This window comes from Leptonychotes weddellii, chromosome 6 (genome assembly GCF_054177405.1).
Source record: "Leptonychotes weddellii isolate Sample4059 chromosome 6, ASM5417740v2, whole genome shotgun sequence".
NCBI classification, from domain to species: domain Eukaryota; kingdom Metazoa; phylum Chordata; class Mammalia; order Carnivora; family Phocidae; genus Leptonychotes; species Leptonychotes weddellii.
In genome coordinates this window covers 130,654,239-130,676,915 of record NC_138374.1, presented here as the reverse complement: position 1 = coordinate 130,676,915, position 22,677 = coordinate 130,654,239, and the positions used below count along the sequence as shown (strand labels likewise).

Below are 22,677 nucleotides of genomic sequence, written 5' to 3'. Positions count from 1 at the left end.
TCCATTGCTTAATGTCCAAGGCTAAGGGATCCCTAAACTTTCCCCAGGAATAAAACAATTTTAATTTCTCCAAAACTGTATGACCATGGATGGATGTATTTGGACTGGAGAGTTAGCTCTAGGGTCTTCTGAGAGGACAAGTGATGGATGGGGAACGAGGCAACTGCCATCCACAATGCCCTTTAGGAAATTCATTCCAGTTACGTGGACCCCAATTCAACAACACACGTTTACTATGCATCTGCTGTGTGCCAGGCCCTAGATCAGGTTCCTGTGGTACAGAAAAGGTAAGTAGGACTGCTATGGGCAGTTGTTCATGTTGTACACTGACAACCCTAGGGGGTGTCATGTAAATCATAGTATAAATTTGTGTATCCATTATGTCCTATTCCTGCAGATGGCAGGATGATGACTCGAAGAAGATGGGCTATATATACAGTCTAACTGTGGTGTCAGACATAGTTTCTGCCCTTGAGGAGCTTACTGTCCGGCAAACAGTAGGGCTCCAGGACCACCAGGAAATCATAGGCTGGGAGAGGTTTTCTCTTTCCATTTTAAGAACAGGCTATGTAAAGTCAGATAATGGTGGAAAACAAATTAGGTGTACTCTGGTCTTTTTGCTGGTTAACAACAGAAAATTCTTTTCTTTTGTTACTACCTCCTATCAACTCCCAGGATCCAAGAATCTTCTTCCATCAAGGGAGCATCTTCCCTTGGCCTTAGCCTCAATTGCTCCCAAACAGGACAAGGCTGTTTGTACTCATTATCCTTAGGGGGAAGAAAACAAACACAAAAAACCAAGCTGACTCTGAAAGACCATGTTTCTTCCCAATCTTGCCGGGGCAGGGCGGGGGCGGGGGGGGTGGCTGCTCTGAGGCAAAGCGCGCTGTGCCCGATTTAGTCTCAGGGTGCCGACCGTGGGATTTACTATTTCAGGACCCCAGCCCCATTCCCCACCCAACAGCTTTCCTCCCCCCGCTGAGAACACTTCCCCATAGCACAATAACACACCCCGTGCTCCAAGCAGTGCCAACATCATATATATTATTTTATTATTCGCTCGTTTGCTTTCCATGGCAAGTGAAAAAATAATTTAAACCAGTTATATGTACAGAGGCTTGGTTCGTTTTTCCAAGAGCTTCCAGAAAGAACCCCAGCCCCTCAGATGGCAAGGAAGGGCTTCCTTTAACATCTGTACAAAACTCCACCTATAAAAGTCGCACATGTAGAAAGGTTTCTTTATTGTAAGCATCACATTTGTGGAACAGGAAGGGGTCAGGGTGGGAGGTGGGGGAACGTGTGCAGGGTGGGGGTCCACACACACCGGCCCAGGGGTGGTCCTGGTGGGGGGGGGGCTGCGGCTGGGGGCGTTCAGGTGATCTGCAGCGGGGTCTCTAGCATCTCCATGAGGAAGGTGTCGATGGGCGTGTCCCCGATGAGCTTGAAGAAGAACAGGTGCTCCAGGCATTTCAAGCCGATGGAGCGCAGGGCTGGGAGGCGCAGCAGCAGCTTGGCGAACCTGCAGGGAGGCCGAAGGGGCGTCAGGAGCCGGGAGCGGCCGCTTGGGGGTCTGCTCTCCAACGCGGGGTGGGAGAGGGAGCCGGGAAGGGCCACGGAGGCAGCCGGGCAAGCTCCAATCCTAGGCAGCTTCCCTCCTACCTCCCCGGCGGACTGCGCTGGCCTCACGCCTCACTACCCGCCCCAGGACCGCGGGCCGGCCCAGTTGCCACCGCTTGTTATCGACGTGCAAGCAGCTGTTACCAACACGCGGACTCAGCTTCCCTCTCAGTCGGAGCAGAGGGCGATCCAGTGCGCTCCTCTCTGCCCCTGAGGGGCCGTGGTCTGGCTGGGAGACAACACACACACGTGCGACAGAACCCCACCACGGGCACACACGCACACCCAGATGCACACCCCCACGTGCCTGACACTTGTCACGCATACGCACGTGTGCTCACACGTACACACCCACACATATTCCCACACGGGTGTGAACATGCACACACGTAGCCCCACCACTGTCACACATGCACACACTCACACATGCACACCGGCCTCACACATGTCACACATACACACACGGGCGCACACACACACGTGCACGCACACACTCGCACACTCTCATGTGGGTGTGCATGCGACAGGACCCCACCACGGGCACACACGCACACTTGCACGTACACACCAGCCTCACACATGTCACACATACACATGTGCACACACAGTCCCACATGCACACCCTTATACACAACCATACACACCTGCCTGACGCGTGTCACACATACACACACGTGCACAGTAATACATACAACTCACACATTCTCATACATGCTCACACGTGCCCTCACCACTGCCACACGGGGGTGCACACACACACACACTCCTACACACCCTCACATGCATGAGCTTGTGCACACACGTACACACCTACACACTCACATTCTCCTACGCTCTCAGCGTCCTCGTACACGTGCACACTCACACCCGGGCTTGCCCGCATTCCTGCACACTCCTGTATAGTAAAGGACCTTGGCTGTGAGGTTCACCACAGGGAGGGAGGCCAGTGTGCAAAGAATTCGTCTCACATGTGCACATCCTCTGATGCCCCTCAACCTGCCATGTCTTCCATCCTGCCTCAGTGGTCATTCTTCGTCTCTCAAAATCCTTTTTGCCAATGAAGCTCATTTTTTAATGTTATTAACAACAACTGGAAATCAGTAAGTCGTAACTTCCAATAAAAGGACAAGGACCAAAACTATATCAGCCACTCTGGCCTTAAATCAGAGACTCTGGTTAGGCTGGATCTTCAGTGAGCATCACAACATTATTTCATGAGTGAGTTTCAAGTTGGAATTTTAATACTCCTTGAAAATGTGTATATTTATATATTCACACCCCATAAAGGGTTAAGGAACTGGGGTAATATAAGAAAGATGAAATGGCACCATCTAAAAAGGTAGGCATCACTTCTTTACATGGAAAAATTAAAGGTCTACACCAAGGCCCACACAACCCTTCAGAAATTGTTGATGATAAAGCTTCGGAGCGCATCTGCATGATGTCACCAAGCAGGAAGATGCAGTTAGATATAAACGCCGAGCTCCTGGTCCTAACTCTGCCACGGAAGAGTTTCAGGAGATTAGGGGAAGGGAATGGCTTCTCTGCAATGTACAAAGTTAGGCTGAGCTGTAACTCTGAAAATGTATTTATATTTAGAATGTATTATACATTCTAAAAATGCCAAAGTTTTACCATACGTAAAATGTTAAATACACGAGGATTTAGCATTCTCTTAGCGTTTCTTCAGCATGTCTTTGCTGACTGCCCCTGATTGGGGAACTGAGATCAGGACCGTGGAAATAAGCACGACCATGAAAAGCCACAGCCTCGGGGAGGGCGCCGTGTTCCTCCCTCACCCGCTGGCTGCCCCAGCGTGGGACAATGTGCGCACAGCGGGCAGGCGCTGCGTCCTCCCGGATTTTCTCTTTGCTTTCAGGCTACAGAAAGCAGAACTCGGCCTCTGCGAAGTGTACTTCTGAAGAGTCTCCATGGGGTGGCAGCCCTCCACCGCTGAGAGCTCTCCTCGACCCAGTGCCAGGATCCCCGTCCACCACTTTTTGCAAAGTGGAGGTGACCAGCCGTCCGCACACTCACCTGCCTGATTGAGCCAAGTGACACCCCTGATGCACCTGGTCACCCTCTGTCCAGGCTGCATTGGATGCGCCCGAGAGACACGCAGAGGGCCCAGCCTCTACACCCCGCCCCTACACCCTCAGGTTCTGCCCTCGTCCAGCCAACAAGTAGGCAGCCCAGGCCCCTGGTAGTCCTGTTCCTAGGAGAACAGGCAAGTTCCAAAGTTTTGAAAGTAATATTCAGTAGAAACAACCTAAATGTTCCACAGGACAAGGGCTAAACACACAAGGATACATCCACCCTGTGAAATATTACAAAATCACGGAAAAGGATAATGTACTTTTCAGTATCTGATAAAGTGCCTAAAATGGCTAAGAGAGGAAAACAATAACCACCTGTATGATTTTTCTCTCTGTAAATACACACTTCTATGTACAGATGCATTGATACACAAGGATACTGGAAAAAAAATATACCACCCAAAATTTATGATTCATTTTATTACCTACTTTATTTCTTAAATACTTCCCTTATTCCCCACAAAAGCATGCTCTGCTTTTATAATAAGGAAAAAGACTGGTTTAGAGTTTTTTGTTGTTTTTTTTAAGATTTTACTTATTTATTTGTCTGAGAGAGATCCAATGGAGCAGCAGGCAGAGGGAGAAGCAGGCTCCCCACTGAGCAAGGAGCACAAGGCAGGACTCGATCCCAGGACCCTGAAATCATAACCTGAGTCGAAGGCTGACACTAAACCGACTGAGCCACCCAGGTGTCCCTCAGGTGTCCCTAGGGTTTTTTTTGTTTGTTTTTTTAAGAGATAAATAATAGAACCTAGAGACAATTCGAAGAAAAGGATGAGTATGAGCCTTCTTACTCCTAATGCCCTGCACACAACAGGTACTCAAAAAAACATGCTTAATGCGGCCTTCGAGCTAGAAGATTCAGTAGAAATCATCCACTACCAGGCCCTCAGGTAGCTCTCACCAGCCAGCGCTGAGCAGCCAGTCCTGTCTGTTGGGTAGAGCTCTGTAACATCACCTATTGCAGAATCCGTTCTCCAGAATCCTTCATGACTCGCTGGGCCATGTGACTGAGTTTCAGTCAATGGCAGTGAGTGAAGGGATGGGGGACCTTTCCAAGGCCAGGTCTGCCCAGATAGCCTCACCTCTGTGTTCCTCCCCCACACTTTCCCCTTCCATCATCCGGATGCAGAACAGGATGTGGCTCTGGGACACGGTGGAGCCCCAAGAAGGAAGGAGTGGACCCCTGAGTCTTGGTGCAGAAGAGAGCCAGCTCTCCAAACGGACTGCCCACCCAGGACTGACAGGTGAGCAAAAAATACATTTCTCTCGTGTTCAACTACTGACAATTGGGAGGTCTATTACCCCAGCTTAGGCTCCTGACCCCTCAAGGCCTGCATATGTGTCGTACTGAAGGCCTGAAACCCACCCTCTTGGAGTTAAATAAAAAACTCCAATAAAAACCGGAGCTTGACTTCTTCTGGACAATTGATACATACTGGCTTAGGATCCAGAAAAAACAGCTTAAATGGAAATTAGACTTCACGATGAGTGAGAATTCAGAGCATGTAATATTAATCCTAAAAGCAAAACTTATGTCTTTAAGGCAGTTTTGTCAGTTTCATTTTCGGACTTCTGTGAGATCTGAGGAGCGCATTCTCTCTATTTAACTGGAGTTAGCCGAGGAGGAACACTTTTGTTTAGCTGTGCTTTGGGGGAAACATTTGAGAAAAGTTTTTTTTTTTTTAAACGACTCAGAACACCTAAACGGGTAGATGGCCTCGGAGATCTTCTGACCAATGTCCTCCTCTTTATACAAGGAGCCCAGAGCCAGAGCCAGCACCTTGCCAGATGCCACACAGATGGCCCTGGGGGACAGGGGTCACGTGTCCCAGCTGCCCTGGAGCTTTTAGCTTCTAGCTAAAAGGGCTTCCATGGGGCAGAGCAGAAAGCAAGGCCTGGAAAGCACAAGCTCTTTGAAATCAGACAGACCTGAGTTCACATCCCAGCCCCACTGCACACCAGCTCCGTGATCTCGGGCAACTGCCTTATCCCTTTGGAGCCTCGGTGCCTTGTTAGAAACTGGAGATAATGAGGCCCACGTTCATTTGTTCATTTGCTTGTTCATTCAACATTGAATGCTGTATACAGGGGCGCCTGGGTGGCTCAGTCGGTTAAGCGTCTGCCTTCGGCTCAGGTCGTGATCTCAGGGTCCTGGGACCGAGTCCCGCGTCTGGCTCCCTGCTCGGCGGGGACCCTGCTTCTCCCTCTCCTCCCTGCTCGTGCTCTCTCTTGCTATCTCTCTCTCTCTCAAATAGATAAATAAAATCTTTAAAATAAATAAAGCTGTACACTATGTGTCAGGCACGTCTTAGGCTCTGATTCTGGAGTGGGGAACGGCGCACAAGATAAGACCTCTGGTTTCATGAAGCCAATGTTTTAGCAGCTTTCAGCTTGTTATAAAGATTAAATAACACGTGAAAGACCTAGACAGTGCCTGCTGCGTGTTGCCATGTATTCAGGGCAAGTAGGACGCATCACTGCTGCCATAAGATTCTTCCAGCGCCCCCTCACCTGCCAGGTTGTTCCGGATACTTCTGCTTTGTGTAGGCCTCGAGGGTAGCATAAACCTTCTCTCGCAGAGTCTCCACCTCCGAGGGGTTGGACAGCCCCTTGGCATCTGGAAAAGATGACTGATTTAGCCTCGGGTGACACAGGTCAGGTGGACCCCCTTGCACAGGGGGCTGTCCCCATCCACTCAGGCCTCTGCCCCAAGAGTTACTACAGACGGGGAACAACAGTGAAAAAACAAAGCTGGGGGTCCTTTGTGCCCCCAGCTCTCCTCTCTGTGCCCAGTCTACCCAACAGACTCTTGGAACAAAGGTATAAAACCCTGTAAATAGCCAAAGGCACCCACTGCTGACCCCAAGGAGGAGAGTTTTATTTTATCCGATCATTCTAGAAATATTACAGTCACACATTTACTGAGTGCCTACTATGTGCTAAGCACGGACAGGATGATGAGATGGGGTACAAAAACCAACTCCACTCACATGCTGCCTCAACTCACTAACAACCTAATTCATGAGATGAAGCATGGGCCTCAATTACCATGGAATTCTGAACGGTCATCTTTCTTGACCCACGGCAGCTTTGGACAAAGCTGATCACTTCCTCCTTCTCGAAAAACATTTCTTCCCTGGGCCTCCAGGACACCCTCTTCTGCTTCTCTCCCTGCCTCTCTCTGTCCTGTCTCAGGCTCCCCTGTTGGCTCTTCCTTTTCTCCCCAGCCCCTACACGAGGGCTCACCCCAGTGCCCAGCCCCCAGCCCCCTTCTCTGCCCAGCCTTTACTGACTCCCACGTGCACTGACCCCTGTCTCAGAGCCCCACATGCCAGGCAGAGGCCGACAGCCCTCAAATGCACATCTCCGGTCCTGACTTCTCCTCTGAACCCCAGACTCATAAACAAGACTTTCCTGGCCGGCTACTCTTGGATGTCTACTATCCACCTGAGATTTGAATGCACAAGACAAAGTCCTAAATCCTACCCACTCACTCTTAGGACCCCCATCTCAGCAAATAAAACTCTGTCTTTCCAATTACTCAGGAAAATGAAACAAAACGTGCTGAGAATTGCATTTAACACTGCTTTTTCACACACTATCTCTAATCCATCAGCAAATCCCACTGGCTTTGCCTAAAACTATATGTAGAATCTGACCACTTTTTACCACCTCCTTGACCCTGACCCTAGAGGCCGCTATCCTCTCTCGTCTCCCCCACCTGCCCCCAAATATGCACACTCCAGGCCCATTCGAGACGCTTTCAAGATGGCACTAGTAGAAACCATGAAGAATCAGCTTCCCGCCTTTGCCAAGGACAGGTTCCTCGGCCCTGCCTTGTCTCGGCTGAGCTAGAGGACCAGAGGATGTCAGAGCTTGGAGGCCAAGCACAGAGGAGGGCGAACCACTGCACATCACCTGGGTTAAACAGCACGATGGCTCGCAGGCACCCCAGCTCTGACTTGTCCATCTGCATGTCTTTCATTTTGGAGACCAGTTCAGTCAGGACTCTGTTCACAGGAAAACAATGAGAGGCAATGAGAAAACCATGAGTCCCAGGCCAAGGGCTGATACAATGAATGCAACCAAGACTTCTTATGCACCCACCCCATTTTCCAGATGATGCGTCAGGTACTAGGGGCACAGAGATGAATAGGATGCCGTCCCTGATCTCAAGGAGCTCACCGTTTAATTGAAGAAACAGACATGGAAACAATAGGTAGCAACATAAAGCCAACAAATGCCAGGAGCCAAGTCCAAGAGAACACCCAGGGGGAAGCAGCGGGGGGGCGGGGGGGGGGGCTGGACACTCTGCTGGGAGGGCTGGGAAGGCAGCCTAGAGGATTTAGAAATGCAACAGGCAAAGCAGGGCGAGGGTGTGGCATGTCTGGAGGAAGAGGGCAGAGGGCAGCATCCAGAGACAGGGTAGAAATCTCCAGGGGTCACGAAGAGGGCTGAGTCGGCCAAAAACCACATTGGTCTCTGCGTGGACCGTGCAGCGGGAAAGGGCAGGGAAGGAGCAGAGACACCTTGCGTGGACATGCACATGGCCTGGAAGATCATTTTTCGTGGAAATGGAAAGGGGCCATGGGGCCCTGGCTCCAGACAGAGAGGCTATTTTCAACCCTAGCCTCCTCTTTACCAGCTCTCCATCCCTTTGTCCCAAGTCATTCACCCCTCCTCGTTTCATTCATCTCTTTAAATCACATGCCTTCATTTTCCTTTCATGCCACTTAAGACAGAGAATCCCAGAGCGAGGCTGCAGCCGCCTGACTGAGGTGGGTCTGCTCCTGCTGCAGACCTTCCCCAGAGATCCTGCTACAGAGTCCAGCAAAAACCTCAGCTCATCCCTCCTGCCTCAAGTCAGATCCTGGCTGCTGCTTGTCCCTAGCCCGGCCTCCTACGATAAGCAGTTCAACCTCCCCCACCAAACCTTCGAGGTAATGTCCATGATCCAGTCCCTCCTTTGGAGACCTCTGGAGATAACAGGTTCTCCCTTCTGCCCAGCAACTCTGCTGGTCCCTGACAGGCTCCATCAAGTCGTTTCAAATGTTCTTGTAATCCACCTGTCATTCCCCAGGGGTCTGTTCGAGTGTATTTCATGGTCTCTGCTTCTTGCCCCATGCAGCTGTTAGGGTGGTCTGTCCTGCATCCCAGCACTACCCCCAGGCCCACACACTCACACACACACACACACACACACACACACACACACACACTGGAAGCAGAAGAGAGCCACCTGTCAAAGATGGAGCCAACCCCAGCACTGTGGGCACTGCTCCGGTGGACGTGTAAGCCCGTGGCCAGGAGAATGCCATCCTGCACAGAGACGGAGCGGTGGGAGAAGGAGGCAATCAGCAGCTCATTCCACCCTGCGGGGAGAAGAAGGAGGCCTTGAGGGAAAACTGACCACATTCCTGCTTCACTGATGATCATCCAGGGGGCATGTATTGTGACCCGCATGGAACAAAAGCAGAATCAGAAATGCAGGGAGGTTAAAAACCAGCTCCGGACAACACAGCTAATTAGTGAAGAAACAGGGTAAGACTGGGGGCCCCTGACTCATGGCCCTGCACATCCCCCACCGTCTCCCCAGTACAGGTCAGAATGGCAGCTTGTGGACAAGGACTTTTTCCCCCAGCCAACACCTATGAACTGAACATTGAACAGGTAACAGTCAACGTGTTAGCTGCCCTGGTGGATAACGCGAGGGAGTATACCTCGCAGCCTCTGCCCCCAGGACCTGACAACCCAGTTTTATTTCTTTGGTGTTGCCTGGCAGCACCCAGCACAGCCCGGAGCTTCCGGTCAGCACTCAGAGCCTGCTCGTTGTCTCACAGGGATGAAATGAGCGTCTGGCTCCCAACGCTCAGCCAGTCTTCACGACATCTCCCCGCTGGCCTGGTCACCAAGAGGAGGTGTGGCATGTGTCCCCTGCACAGTGTCCCAGAAATGGAAGCCAAGACAGCATACAGCACACAGAACCTTAGCGTAGGAAGGGACCCTGGATAAATGCCCTTGAGCAGACAACCTCTGACTTCTCTTACCTCATCTGTGAAATGGGAATTCCTCTATTTCCCGACAGTATGATAACAAGGAGGCACTGCTTTAGACTGCCCTCGATAAAATTGACTTAACTGTCTTTGAAAATTAAACGCAAATTATAAAACCACGGTAAAATTTGCACGGAAGAAGAGCCTCACCCTCCACTAATGATGTTTCACTTGGGAATAGAAGTTGTGGAGGAGAGGCCACCCAAATGTAAGAGCCTATAATGAACAGAAAAAGAACAACTCTGACTAGGGTTATCCTGTCATCACCATGGCACACAGCTCAGACGGGTCACAGCTTCATCAGCTGACTTGACTTAGGATCCCAAGGGTAATTTCAAAATGGCAGCCCCAGTGATTGTCCCAAGAAAAAAACAAACCCCGATGTCCTTTACCTGCCCGGAGCAGAATGACCTGGTCCTCCAAGGTGAGGTCAGAGAAGTGGGGGATGCGCTTCGCCCATTCAACAAGTGTGAAAAGCTGCTTATCAGCAGCATGGCATATGTTGGTGACAGGGTCATTTGTCTTAAAAAAAACAAAAAAACAAAAACCAAAGCGCTGTGAGGGGCAGGCTCCAGGACTCTAGCACACCCCTTTCCCATCTCCAGCCCCGCCAAGGAGTGGGAGGTGGATGGAGGTCTCAGACCACATACCGAGTTCTCCAGGTTCATATCACCGTAGGATTCTGTCTTTGGTTCGACAGCAAGTTCAGCTTCTAGAATCCTCTCCACAGGCATATCGTCATGGCCACTACCGGCACATTCTGCCTCACTCTCGGCCCGCTCCCGGCTCCTCTGCCTTTCTTCTTGCACAGCTGGTACACAGGAAGACATGCAGATATCACCACATGCCCAGGACAACTGTGGCAAAGCAGGTTACCTTCTGGAACTTCCACTGCCTCATCTGTAAAATGGGCATCCTCATGGTCCCCGATCAGAGATGTCGTAATGTTGACAGATGAAACACAGCAAGCAAAGTGATTTGCTTATGCACATGTACACCTGCGGGCTCTTTAGTCCGTATCCTTCCTGGTTCATTATGGAGGAGTCTAAGGAGTTTGCATTGCAAATTTTAAGAACCTCTGATCCTGCCCTCTCTTTTAAGGAGCCACTTCTTCCTTGGTCTTTCAAGGAGAGTCTCCCGTGTTTTACCTCTAGCTGCTCCCTCTAATGAACTGTGGGCATGCCATGGTTAAGTGGCAATCGCATTACTTCGAAAATTCCCTCTGTCAGATCCTATGCATCATGCTTGGCATTCACATCCCATTAGGTCTGCCCCTAATGCTCCAGCCTGAACACAACATCACCTGATCCAACTTGTCAGGGAAGATCTTCAGGGAGCCATGAAGGTGTTTAGTAAGTGAAGAGGTGGAGGAATGTCACCTAGATGACATCTCAGAGTCAGCAGCTGATTTTGGGGGTGGGGAAGGGTACACAGCAGAGGTGTGGGCTGGAATGATCTCTGCCCCTCCACCCTTAGGGTTTTCACCGAAGTTCATTCTAACCCTCAGAGCCCTAAGGGTCTATACGTGAGGAGGTCAGGCAGACCCCCTTCCCAATTCTGTCCTCTCTGTTGACAAACATTTTCTGTTGGGTTAGTTTCCATAATCTAGAAAGCTGTGGTTTCCATCTTCCTATTCCCAGCACTATGGGGCAAAATTCAATATTGGTATACTTTTTTTTTTTTAAATCCCAAGAATCAAGAAAATTATCCTCTAAGCAGGTGACTAATCTGGATCTTGAAGGGATAATGAGGCACAAAGGCTGCAGAATGAACTGGAACCAGATGCTGGGCATCCAGTTTGTCACACAAGTGATGTCAGTGAACTGTCAAGGTAGGTCAGAGAAGGGTATGACTGGAAAAACACAACTCACATCCAAAGTCTCCAGGAGAGATACCCGAAGACACCTCAAGATGAGAATGATATTCAGTGGTTGGGACGGAGGGAGAGAGGGTCAGAAGGAAGGAGTAGAGGGAGACATGGAATAAAGAGAATAAAGCAGGGCAGTGACAAAAAGAAGAAACAGAAGGGAGAGAGAATAAAGACAAATTAGGAAAGAGGAGAGCAAAAGTCATGTACTTTGGAGTCCAAGAAGTCTTTTTCAAAATGGGCTCTACCACTTCCTAGCTAAAGGACATTGAACATATGACTCAGCCCACTCAGCCTCAGTTTCCCTAATGTAAAGTGGGGATTACCATACTTGAGTGAGGTTGTTTGGGGAAGATTAAATGAAATAATTATAAAAAGATCCCAAAAAGGTAGTTTTCCCTTCCCTTTGTCTCTGTTTGTGCTCCTGAACTTCTGTCTGGTCCTCTCTCCATCTCCCCTTTGGACCTCTTCCTCCCTCTCCTTGTTTCTCTTCCTCCCTCATCCTTCTTTCTGGACCACTCTGTTAGTCTTCACCCACTGATGGCATACAAACATGACCATATGTATTTTTATTATCAGCTGGATTGACTGGTTAAAGTTGAGTGCTTCTTGTATTAATTGTCTTAACATAGGTTAATAGGCTTCCATTTGTCTTGATTTTAAAAGATGGGGAGAAGCAAACTAAGTTAAGTTTCCTTTACGGTCCTCAATTGATTTCTTCTACAGATTTGTAACATGGAAGGAGAATAACCTTCAAGCTTCAGAGAAAATAACCTTGGCTTCCGGAAAGTAGATTCTAATTCCAATCTTGCCATTTAATCGAGTGATCCTTTGCTATTCCTCTCTTCTCTTTGTGCCATAAATCTTACTGTCACATTAGACGAATCATATATCTGTTGCTGGGGGAAATCTTCTATGTGGCAGACATTCTGAGCTACCATACTACACACATTTGGGATATATCCAGGGGACACTGGGTGACCTAAAACAGTACCAAACTTGGGGCCCGTGGGTGGCTCAGTCGGTTAAGCGTCTGCCTTCGGCTCAGGTCATGATCTTGGGGTCCTGGGATCGAGTCTTGTGTCGGGCTCCCTGCTCAGCAGGGAGTCTGCTTCTCCCCCTCCCCTACTCATTCTCTAATAAGTAAATAAAGCCTTCAAATAAATAAATAAATAAATAAATAAATAAATAAATAAATAAATAAAATCGTACAAACTCCTGCCTTCTAACAGAATTTTATCCATTAGCCCAACATACATTTATTGTACATGCACTATAATAGCCAAAATTTATGGAGTGTTCTTTTCTCTGTGTCAGGAATTATGCTCAACACTTTACATAGATTGCACTTCGTTGAATCCCCACAATAACCCTCTCAAGTACTATGAGCCACAGAGTAGTTATGTAACCTGCCAGAGGTCCCAGCACTAAGAAAAGATGGAGCCAACATGTAGACCTGGGCTGACAGATTTCTAAGCCCACCCCTCAGCCCTCCTTACCGCCTCGAGGTTCTGGGCTGGTTGTACTAATAAAGACCACACAGGGCTCAAGAGGGATGTCAAATGCAGCCCCCTGAACTCCCTCAAAAATATCCATTATCTAACTATCCAAACTCTAGTAAATGACCAGAAATCATGGAAATAGACTTCCCCAAGACCCCTGAGGGTTACCTGGTAGCTTGGAAGTCAGAGGGTCCCGGTCCTATATCAGCTCTGTCGTTAGCTTGCTCAGTAAGCTTAGTCAAGTCCCTAGGCTCTCAGGACCTTTGTTTCTTCTTTCAGGAAACAAATGTGTTACATCCGAGAATAGCAAATGTCCATTCCAGCTTCACCACTACGTATCCTGAAAAGGCAATGGGTCCTGGCCCCTGGCTCCCGACAGATACATTCTGAGTCCATCCTCATGTCCCTCCTTTTCTATCTGTTCAACTCTTCCAGAAGTATCGATTCAATAGTTTCTCTCAGCTAACTGTTCCAGATTTTTGTTATTCTTGTCCTCAAGGCAGTGTCCAACCTGAGCCCCCGATTCTGTAAATCGAGGTCAGAAATGAGAGTGGTGAAGGAAAGGCTGCCGAGCAGCTTTCTGGAAGTGGCCCTTCCTATAGTGATACCAGGGACCCATTCACTCCTTTGCCTTCTCTTCATCAGGGTAAATAGTACCAATTCCTTTCGAAATTTCTCTAAGAGCCCCTTTCCCCTCTGAATTTTTACTACTCAACTTTTCATCACTCCCATTTCTCCACATTCTTTTCAAAAAAGCAGAAGCCAAAACTAGACACTTCTCCATCAAAGTGTCAGAACAATGCCAGGTTTAAAGGAAGGACTGCCCAGGCCCTTAGAATTCACATGCCCCCATCTGACTGACGTTTTCTTTCAGGAAAGAGCCACGCTTCCTGCCCTTTGTGCGCCAACCCTCTGACGGTAACAGAGCCGAGGGCTGCTGGGGCTGAGGTTTGAGAGACAGATGGTGAGCAGCAAACATGGCTGCTTGGCTGACGGAAGCATTTCACCTGCCTTTAGTTCAATCTCACCTGCAGAAGGAAAATGATTATTTTTCCAAGTCATCCTGAAACTTATCTCATCTGTCCTGAGAGGCAAAAATGACCCCCACAGCCATCATGCTCTTGCTGATGGGAGACATTCTTTGGGGTCATTAATTTTACGTTTGACCTTCATGGTGGCAGAAGCCCTACAGAGCATCAGTTCTATCTTGGTGAAGAGAAGACAGTCTCCACCACATCACATGTTCCGATGGATAAGATCATTGACTCCTTGACAGCAAGAATGACATGAGCATGAAGCAGGCACTCAGTTAATACTTGGTGCACGAGTGAATGAGTCCTTTTAGGAGCTCGTGCATGACTAAAACTTTTGATTCCAATATTCAGTTTAAACCACTCACCCATTCATTCAGCAATTATATATTAAATGCCTACTATGTGCTAGTCACTGGTGATATAGCGGGGTGGGGGGGAAGCAGAAAAAATCCTTGCCTTGGTGGAGACAGATAGTAAACAAAATAAGTAAGTATGTTAGATACAGTGATAAACCCTGTGGAAAAGAGACCACGAAGCACCCGGGGTGCCTGATGCAATTCTAGATGCCGTAGATAAGCAAGGCTTTACCTAGAAGTTGACAATTGAGTAAAGGTCTGAAGGAAGAGTAGAAGGGAGCCACGCGGGCACCTGGGAAGTGGGCATTCCAAGCCCTCTTCACTCCAAGAGAGACAGTAAGTGCAAAACTCCTGGTGGCCCAACAGAGACCAGCAAGGCTGGACCAGACAGACACAGGACAGTCAGACCATGCACAACCTTGAATTCATAACCAGGGTTTTGCCTTTTCTCTGAGCAAGAAGGGAAGGGGCTGGAGCATTCTGGGGCAGGAAGGGTTTGACCGGAGCTACTTGTTCAAAGCCTCACTGGTTGCTCTTGGAGAGTGTAGGAAGACAAAGATGGAAGCAGGGGGAGTTCTTAGGAGCCTGTGTGGATTATTACAGAAGGTAGCAGTGGCTTATGCTGGTAGCATGAAAGTCATGAGACATGGAAAGATTCTGGACATATTCTGAGGGAGAGACAGGATTTCCTCACCCACTGAATGTGGTATATGAAAGAAAGAGGAGCCCAGTGGTTTTTCATCTGAGCAACTGTAAAAAAAAAAAAAAAGAAAGAAAAAAAAAGGCTATTTCCTAAAATGGGGAAGACGGGAAGACTACGTGATGAACAGGCTGGGAGGGCAGATCATCAGGAGCCCAGGTTTGGGTCTGCCAACTTGAGATTTCTGTCAGATAACAGAGTGAGGGCCATCCTCGTTCCAGAGCACCTCCACACCCTGGCAGGAGGGGAGGTTCCAGATGGGCTCTGATCTGGGAGGAAGAAGACCCACTCTCGGCTCATCACCTACCTGTGGGACCTTGGAAAACTCACTTCACCAATCCACATGGTTTCCTCCACTGTAGAACAATGAGTGCTATTAAATTATTCTGAAGGGCCACCTCCATCCATCTCAGAATTGCTAAGAATGTCCATTTCTTCCTTCTTGGTAGCATTCTCTCCTAGGAGGGGCTCCAAGAACCTTTTCTTCATTGATCCTTTCAGCCAGCCTCCCCTCTCCCCAGAGAAAAGAAGTTCATGGAGAATGAGGAGTTTCACCTGGGGCTGACTAAATGCCTCGCTCCTATTTCCTGGAGAGAGGCAGGACTTCCTCACTCTGAAATCTAGTGAGACGGACCTTTTACGTTATGTCCTTGCTTGAGTTCACGAGTTAATCAACTGCCCAATTCGATTCATTTGTTACTTAACAGAAAGATTTTTCGATTTTCTAAATGAACAGAAAGCACTTACAGATTTTTTTCTCTCTCTATAACAACCCAGCGAAGCCACGCTGTAAACTGAAAGACATAATGTTCTAAAAATGTACCATGATGGTCTCTCTGAATGAGAAGGCTACCCCTGATTACGGATAAAGCCAATACTCCTCCCCCGCCCAAGACCACGGAATACACCAACCTCAGATCTGTAGCAGCCCAAGGTTATAAAAGCCCAGAGAGACGACTCAAACCAGCAGGCTTCCCGCCACGAGAATTAGAGGCGAGGAGTCTGCGCCGCCCAGAAAGGCAGTTGAATGATCTGAATGGCCCGCTTGTGGGGTGGTGCCCCAACACCAGGACACCAGCTCCTGAGACGTGCTGCCTGGCTCACGGAAGAGCCAGGGAGAGGGTCCAGTGTGCGGACCATCCCCTAAGCTCCGGGACAGAAGACTGAGCACGGGGGAGGAAGGCGCGCCTGCTCTCTTTGCTCTGGGGCACCCACTGCCGGGGGCGGGGTCGCACAAGCGCCATCCTCGGGAGGTCCCGAGGGCGGGCCGGGGCCTCACCTTCCCTCTTCATGCCCATCACCAGGCACTTCTGGTAGCGACAGTATTGACACCGATTCCTTTGGCGCTTGTCAATGAGGCAGTCTTTGTTATCGCGGCAGGTGTACACAAGGTCCTTCCTTATGGTTCTCTTGAAGAAGCCCTTGCAGCCTTCACAACTGTACACACCATAGTGCTTTCCTGCTCACAAGAACAAAAGGGAACACTGCAGAGACCGTCCTCGGGTTTATCTGGCTCTTTCACTCACAAGCGCCCCCTTGGCTTTCCCCCGGGGGGGGGCCCTGGCACATCACCTGGGCACCAGGACGTGCCGCAAAGAGCAGCCAGCGGAGAAGGCAGGCTTGATCACAGGGACCAAACGAAGGCAGAGTAAATATGCCCTTCCTCGTGTCTCTCCCCGCCCCCCCCCCGCCGCCCCGCCGCCCCCGGAATCGCCAGTTCCAGAGAGCACGATTAGAAAAGTCCTGACCCAAGATTTTGTTTACATTTATTTTATTAAGGCAACTCTTGTGTTTAGTTAAGCAAAATGTTCTGTCTCCATTCAAGACATTAGTATACATAATAAATAAAAATATTTACGCTTGCTATGTAGTATCTAGCAGGAAAAAAAAAAGAAAAACCTCAGCTTCACTAATATTTCCCCATAATTGAGGCCCAAAGACATGGGAGCCCCATTGAGAAGTATTCTCTTTCACCACAGACTAGGAACGGGAACCTGAGTTATGGATTTTCTAGATGCTCGTGCCTGTTGGAGAAATAAATTGGTATATGATCTTTAGAGCATAAAAGGACGTGCAGTCTTGTAACATAAAGATCTGATGGAAGGTGGTTTTGCTTGGTCTAGAATATCCTGTTACATGTTCCATTGTCTTTATTACGTGTTCCACACAGTTTTCAATGAGCCCAGCCACGGACGGCTAATTTGTGTCAAGAGAGCCGCCACACTCACTGGACATGGGCACCAAGAATCAGTCACAGCTCCTTCTAAGCAGCCCTTCTCAAATCTACACACCAGGCAGCAGTGCTCAATTGAACTGAAGGTGGGACTTGGAAAATAGAAGGAAGCAGATCATTTGAAATATATTTACCTCTAATTCTTCAGTGTAATACGTGATGCTGTTGAGCTGTAGACCTGACATTACTTTCTACTTCAGTTATATTTAGGCTGATATAAAAGTGAACGTGAAGAAGTCCTTGAGAACTAGTCAACATACAAATTTGCATCCCAAGAGCTGACATGTCAGAGGAAGCCAGCTCCAGATAGCCTGCCTGATGAAGCCAGTCTGGGCTTAATCAGTTGACCACACCAATCCACTGAATGCATAGCAATAATAAGTATGGGATTTTATCTTGGACCTTAAAATCCTAATGCTCTCAACTCTGAAGTATTTGTCTTTGAGAAACATGGTACCTCCATGTCATTCCCATGACTCTCCCATTTTTGAGTGAACCTCCCAGACTTTCAAACAAGCCATAGCAGAGGAAACTCTGCTTGGGTGTGGCCGGCCTTCTGTTGCTATGGCAATGGCCAAGTCCGCACAATTTGGCAACCACTTTGTGAGAGCAAGCAAACAACAGCCACATAGCGAAGTCAGTTCCAGGCACCAGGAACTTTCGATGGAGTGCATTTTGCAGTGGCTTTGGTGACAACAGGAAGATGAGGAATCCTCAGTCGACTACTATGACAGCCATAGAAAAGAACCTTCCCCATCTTCTCATTCATCAAAACAGAGATTCTCATGTCCTCAAAAGTGGTGGGATTGGGGGTGAGGGAGAGGAAGGAGAAGTCAGGAAAGAAATCATTTGGGCAAAAATAGAAGAGGATCAGAAAAGATGAAATCTGTGAAAACACACTGATTTCTATCCATGAAAACATGTTAAAAACCTAGAATGTTGTAGAAAGAAATATGCTAAAATAGTAAAGTCTTTATCTTTGTCGGGAACATTACAGATAATATTTTTAGTTTTCTTTTGTGCTTTTCTAGTTCTTTCCTACACTGGGACATTTCCTACACTGGGACAATATTTTTAGAATTATAAAAAAATATATTTTTTAAAAAAATTAAAGAGATACTTGCTAATTACAACAGCTTCACTATCCCACATACACGGTATGCAACACAGTAACTCCAAAGACGTGTTTCTGAAATGCTTCCTATAAATCCAATCCTTAAAAATGAACTCATATTTAAAATTCATCCAGATTTCAGGCTATGAATCCAGTGACAGAAATTTACAGCCTGGGCCCCACGCTGGACCCTAAAAGGCTCTTTTTCTTCCATTGGGTACAAAGTAGCCAGGTGAGCAGGGAACAGGCACCATCTCTGGGACCCTCACTGGACAGGACCCCCGAGAGTGGCGTCTGCTTCTACATGTACCTGAGGATCTGTCCCCACAGATGGCACAGATGTGTTTCACCAGAGATCCGGGGCTGGTTGATGGGTAGTTCATGCTTCCAATCCCAGGAAGCCCTGGTAAGGGCTTGATGTCCTCTGAAATGCTGACACTGTTGACCTCATTTAGCTGCAAGGGAAAACAATACAAGTAAACATGGAACCAGGGTAGACCCAACGCCTGAGATGGAAAGCAATAGGAGTATCCTCGCGAAAAAAAAAAAAAAAATTCTATTTCAAGAAATAGTTTCTAAGTATGGAGTATCCAAAACTGCCTGTTGGGGGATATGAATTTAAGGGAAGGAAAAAAGTGACACAGAGGAACTAAATCATTTCTAGACACCAACACCTAAGTCAAACATCACAACACATTATCAGAATTACTATTTTACTCATGTGTTTCATTAGAGCTGGAAATCCACCCTGGACACACTTAAGACCCACTTAGGACAAGTCAGTTGTATGTTTCTAGATTTTGTAATAACGACTGACTGTCTATTCAGCAGTGCTCCAAGAGGAGCTACGGCTCTTAGGCAAAAGACTTAGACTCCAAGAGAGCCAAGCAAAAGAATGCAAATCCATTCACTGAGTCAATCAACAGACACTCACTGAGTGCTCACCCTGCAGGCACTGTGCCAGGCTCTGGGGTACAAAGGTGAGGTCTAAAAATGCACTCTTAAGGAGTTCACAGTAAAATGGAAGAGAAGGTCATGTCAACAAGCCCACAGAGGATGCTAAACCAAATGCCCAAATCATTGCAGTAGCACCAAAGTTGGGTAGAAAGTCCCAGATCATGGTTTTGAACTTGACCGTAAGGAACGGGCCATCTTCCTGTGAAACTGGAAAACCCATACAGCCGGGGACTGTCTGCTTTGTCTTCCCCATGTCCGACGTGGTCCCGGCACGAGGTAGGGAGTTTGTGTGCCCGAATGGCTGAAGAAATGAACGTGTGCATCCCTGTCCTCAGTCCTGTCCCAAGGTCACATTGGCTTCTCACCACCACCACCTCCATGTCTCCCAGGGCTCGGGGAGATTACCGAGAAGCCGCTGCTTAGTGCTCTGTATTCATCAAAGAAATCATCAATACATATGACTACGTCGTCCAATTAGCAGAAATTGTGAGTGCCCATGGGCACAGCTCAACCTTCTAGGCACTGTGAAGGGAGACAGAAAACCTAGAAGATCTCTCTTTCCTCAAAAATGCACACTCTCATTGAAGAGTGGGGACGTGCACAAAAATTAAGAACATTTACAAGTAAACTCACAGCTGGTGCAGAGTATGCATGTGTTTAAGTGTCCAGCAGAGGCACCTGGGAACTCTCTGGGAATTTAAGAGAGTTTCCACTGACTTCTATAGGGTCTATGTGAATTTCGAATCATACTGTCTCCCCAGAGTGACAGCAATTCTCAAACTAAACCAAAGGTAGGATTTGTTTCTCCATTCAAGGCCTTTGGGACAGAAGGAATGATCAATAAAGCATAAGACACAACATAGCCTGAGTTAGGTTCCTTCTAAATTTACCAGCTTTTCAATTCACTAAGCAAATATTTATTGGGCACAGGAGGTGGGCAGAGGCTCGGGTCAAGGGCAGTAAGGGATGCAGAAAAGACCAGACAGCCTGCAGCTCCTTGCTTTGAAGTCCAAGTCACCAGGAATTTTTAAAAATTAATTTGTACGAAGGATGAAAACACACATGCGATGGGAGAAGCTCTCTCTCTTCCTCGCCCACTTTTTACACAAGGCTAAGACAAGACACCTAGAACTTGTGCCCAGTATTTTGCTTTGTTTCAGTGTCGCACCATGGTCCTCAGCCCTGGATGTACACCTGGGAGCTTTAGGGGGAAAAAAACAAAAAACAAACGGATGCCAGGGCTCCACATCCAGAAACTGAGTCAATAGGTCTGAGGGCCATTGGTACTGCTATTTCTCTAGATTTACCAGGGAATGCTAATATGCAGCCAGGGCTAAGAATCACCAGGTTGGCAGGAAAAACATCGCTTTGGAGTCCCATGGAGCTAGGACCGACTCCCAGTCTGCCCTTACCAACGGCATGACTTCAAAGAAGTTACTTATCTTCATCCACCCTCAGTTTCTTGTAAAATGAGCCTAGTAAGACCTAGTATACAGAGTCACTGGGAGGATTAGATGACAGAACGCTGGAAAATCCCCACCACAGTGCCCGGCACACGGTAGTGGTTCCGTAAATTCTGGCTCTTATCATTCCAATAAAATCTGGTTAATCAAGACACGACTTTTGAGTGTTTCTTATCAGCCAACACTCTACTCTGTTCTAGGAATTCTGCAGTAAATGAGCCCACATTCACCAAAGGGGTTAAATGATTCCATTTCTTGGCGGGGGGTGGGGGGGTCAGAAAACGAATGTTGTCATGATATTAGGTTATCATTACTTCAGATGTGGGACATATTTAGATGTGTACTGATTTTTCAGAAATAGGCTGAGGGGGTTTCTGTTGGTGTAAATTTTAGGTGACAACTTTTCTCGAGCGCCTTGGTGAAACACATGTCACCACTTAGATCCTCCCAAAAGGGAAACATTTTAGGTCAGATGACCCCGGAGAAAGAACCCTCTGGCTGATCAAGGCTCTGTCCCCCAAATCCTCAGACCGACAAAAAAGGATATGGGCATAAGGAGGAGGCCCCCACTCCCCTTCCCCTCCCACTGCCAGGTCCCGTGGGGTCAGTTCGCCACCAGCAGCCTGGGGAGGTCACAGGAGGCAAGTACTGTTAATGCTGGTAGCAACACCCTCTGTAGAAGGCTTGCGTGGCGCTCACAACAACCCCATGAGGTCATTCTAGTTTCCAGATGAGGGAACTGGACCTTAGAGCGGTTTATTCGTGTGTTCCCTCAGAAATACTATGGCGATGCAGAAAGGAGGAAGACAGCAGCTACTGCCTCAATGCGACTGGCCATTGATGAGGTTAGAAGTCAGCGGGGATTGTTTAGGAAGGAAAGGCCCCAAACAACTGAGATTAGACTAGAAGGAAGACTACTTGAAGAAGGTGGCATCTGAGCCAGGGCTTCATAGCCTTCAAAAGTGGGTAAGACTCGGATGGGCTGGTGATGCGCTAAGGGCTCAGAGAGCAAAGGTCCCTGAGGGAAGCCCGGGGGCTCGTGTAGGGTGTGGATGGGTGGGAGGCGCCTCATAAGGAGAGTGGACTGAATCTTGAGAAGCAATTAAGAGCAGCCACTGGAGGTTTTCGGCTGAGGAATACTGCTCTGCCTCAGGGAAGGAAATGAGGCAGCCGCTCGAGGAAAACCTGGAGGGAGACACTGAGGCTGTCGATCTGCCCAGTCGCAGGTTAGGTGCCTTCCCAGGCTAACAGGCTGGAGGTAGGCCACTGGGCTCCCAGCTCATTCCTCCTTTACCACAAGACCTGTCTTGCGTGGCAGGAGACGCTCAAGACCCCCTGCCCTAGTAGCTTCCTGGCCCACCCCCGTGGTGAGGAGCCCACTCTCTCCCAGGTGGGAGCCAGGAGCCCCCCTCCACCCCTTCTCCTCATGGGTCAGGGGCAGCAGCAGGATGGAAGGGCTGGGACAGAAGGGTTGATACTCCCTTCTCCATTGGCCTCTTTGCTGGCTTGGGGTTTGCGTGGGCTCCGGGCAAAGACAGATGGGATAGAAGGAAGCTGCCAGGGTGCAAACCCATTAGCTGCGTGGCCTGGAGTCCCCTTGGCTGGCTGTCTTGTTCCATTAGAAGCGGCTCTGCAGAAGTGAGCACTTTCAGAGTGGGGATTCACCAGGCGGCTGGCCACTC

The 22,677-nt window shown here is 48.5% G+C and overlaps 1 protein-coding gene across 3 annotated transcripts in view; it reads right to left on the bottom strand.

Annotated features, from left to right (window-relative positions):
* Positions 1–1,027: 1,027 nt before the first annotated feature.
* Positions 1,028–22,677, bottom strand: part of RXRG (retinoid X receptor gamma) — a 43,234-nt gene continuing 21,584 nt past the window's right edge. For all 3 annotated transcript variants that reach the window (XM_081825222.1, XM_081825224.1, XM_081825223.1), the window contains 8 exons: positions 18,886–19,030; positions 16,508–16,687; positions 10,420–10,580; positions 10,162–10,291; positions 8,956–9,088; positions 7,635–7,726; positions 6,228–6,333; positions 1,028–1,519 (listed from right to left, as the gene is read on the bottom strand). In XM_081825222.1, coding sequence (XP_081681348.1) covers positions 1,372–1,519; positions 6,228–6,333; positions 7,635–7,726; positions 8,956–9,088; positions 10,162–10,291; positions 10,420–10,580; positions 16,508–16,687; positions 18,886–19,030 — 1,095 coding nt within the window. In that variant the 3' untranslated portion in view covers positions 1,028–1,371. The remainder of the gene's footprint in view (positions 1,520–6,227; positions 6,334–7,634; positions 7,727–8,955; positions 9,089–10,161; positions 10,292–10,419; positions 10,581–16,507; positions 16,688–18,885; positions 19,031–22,677) is intronic.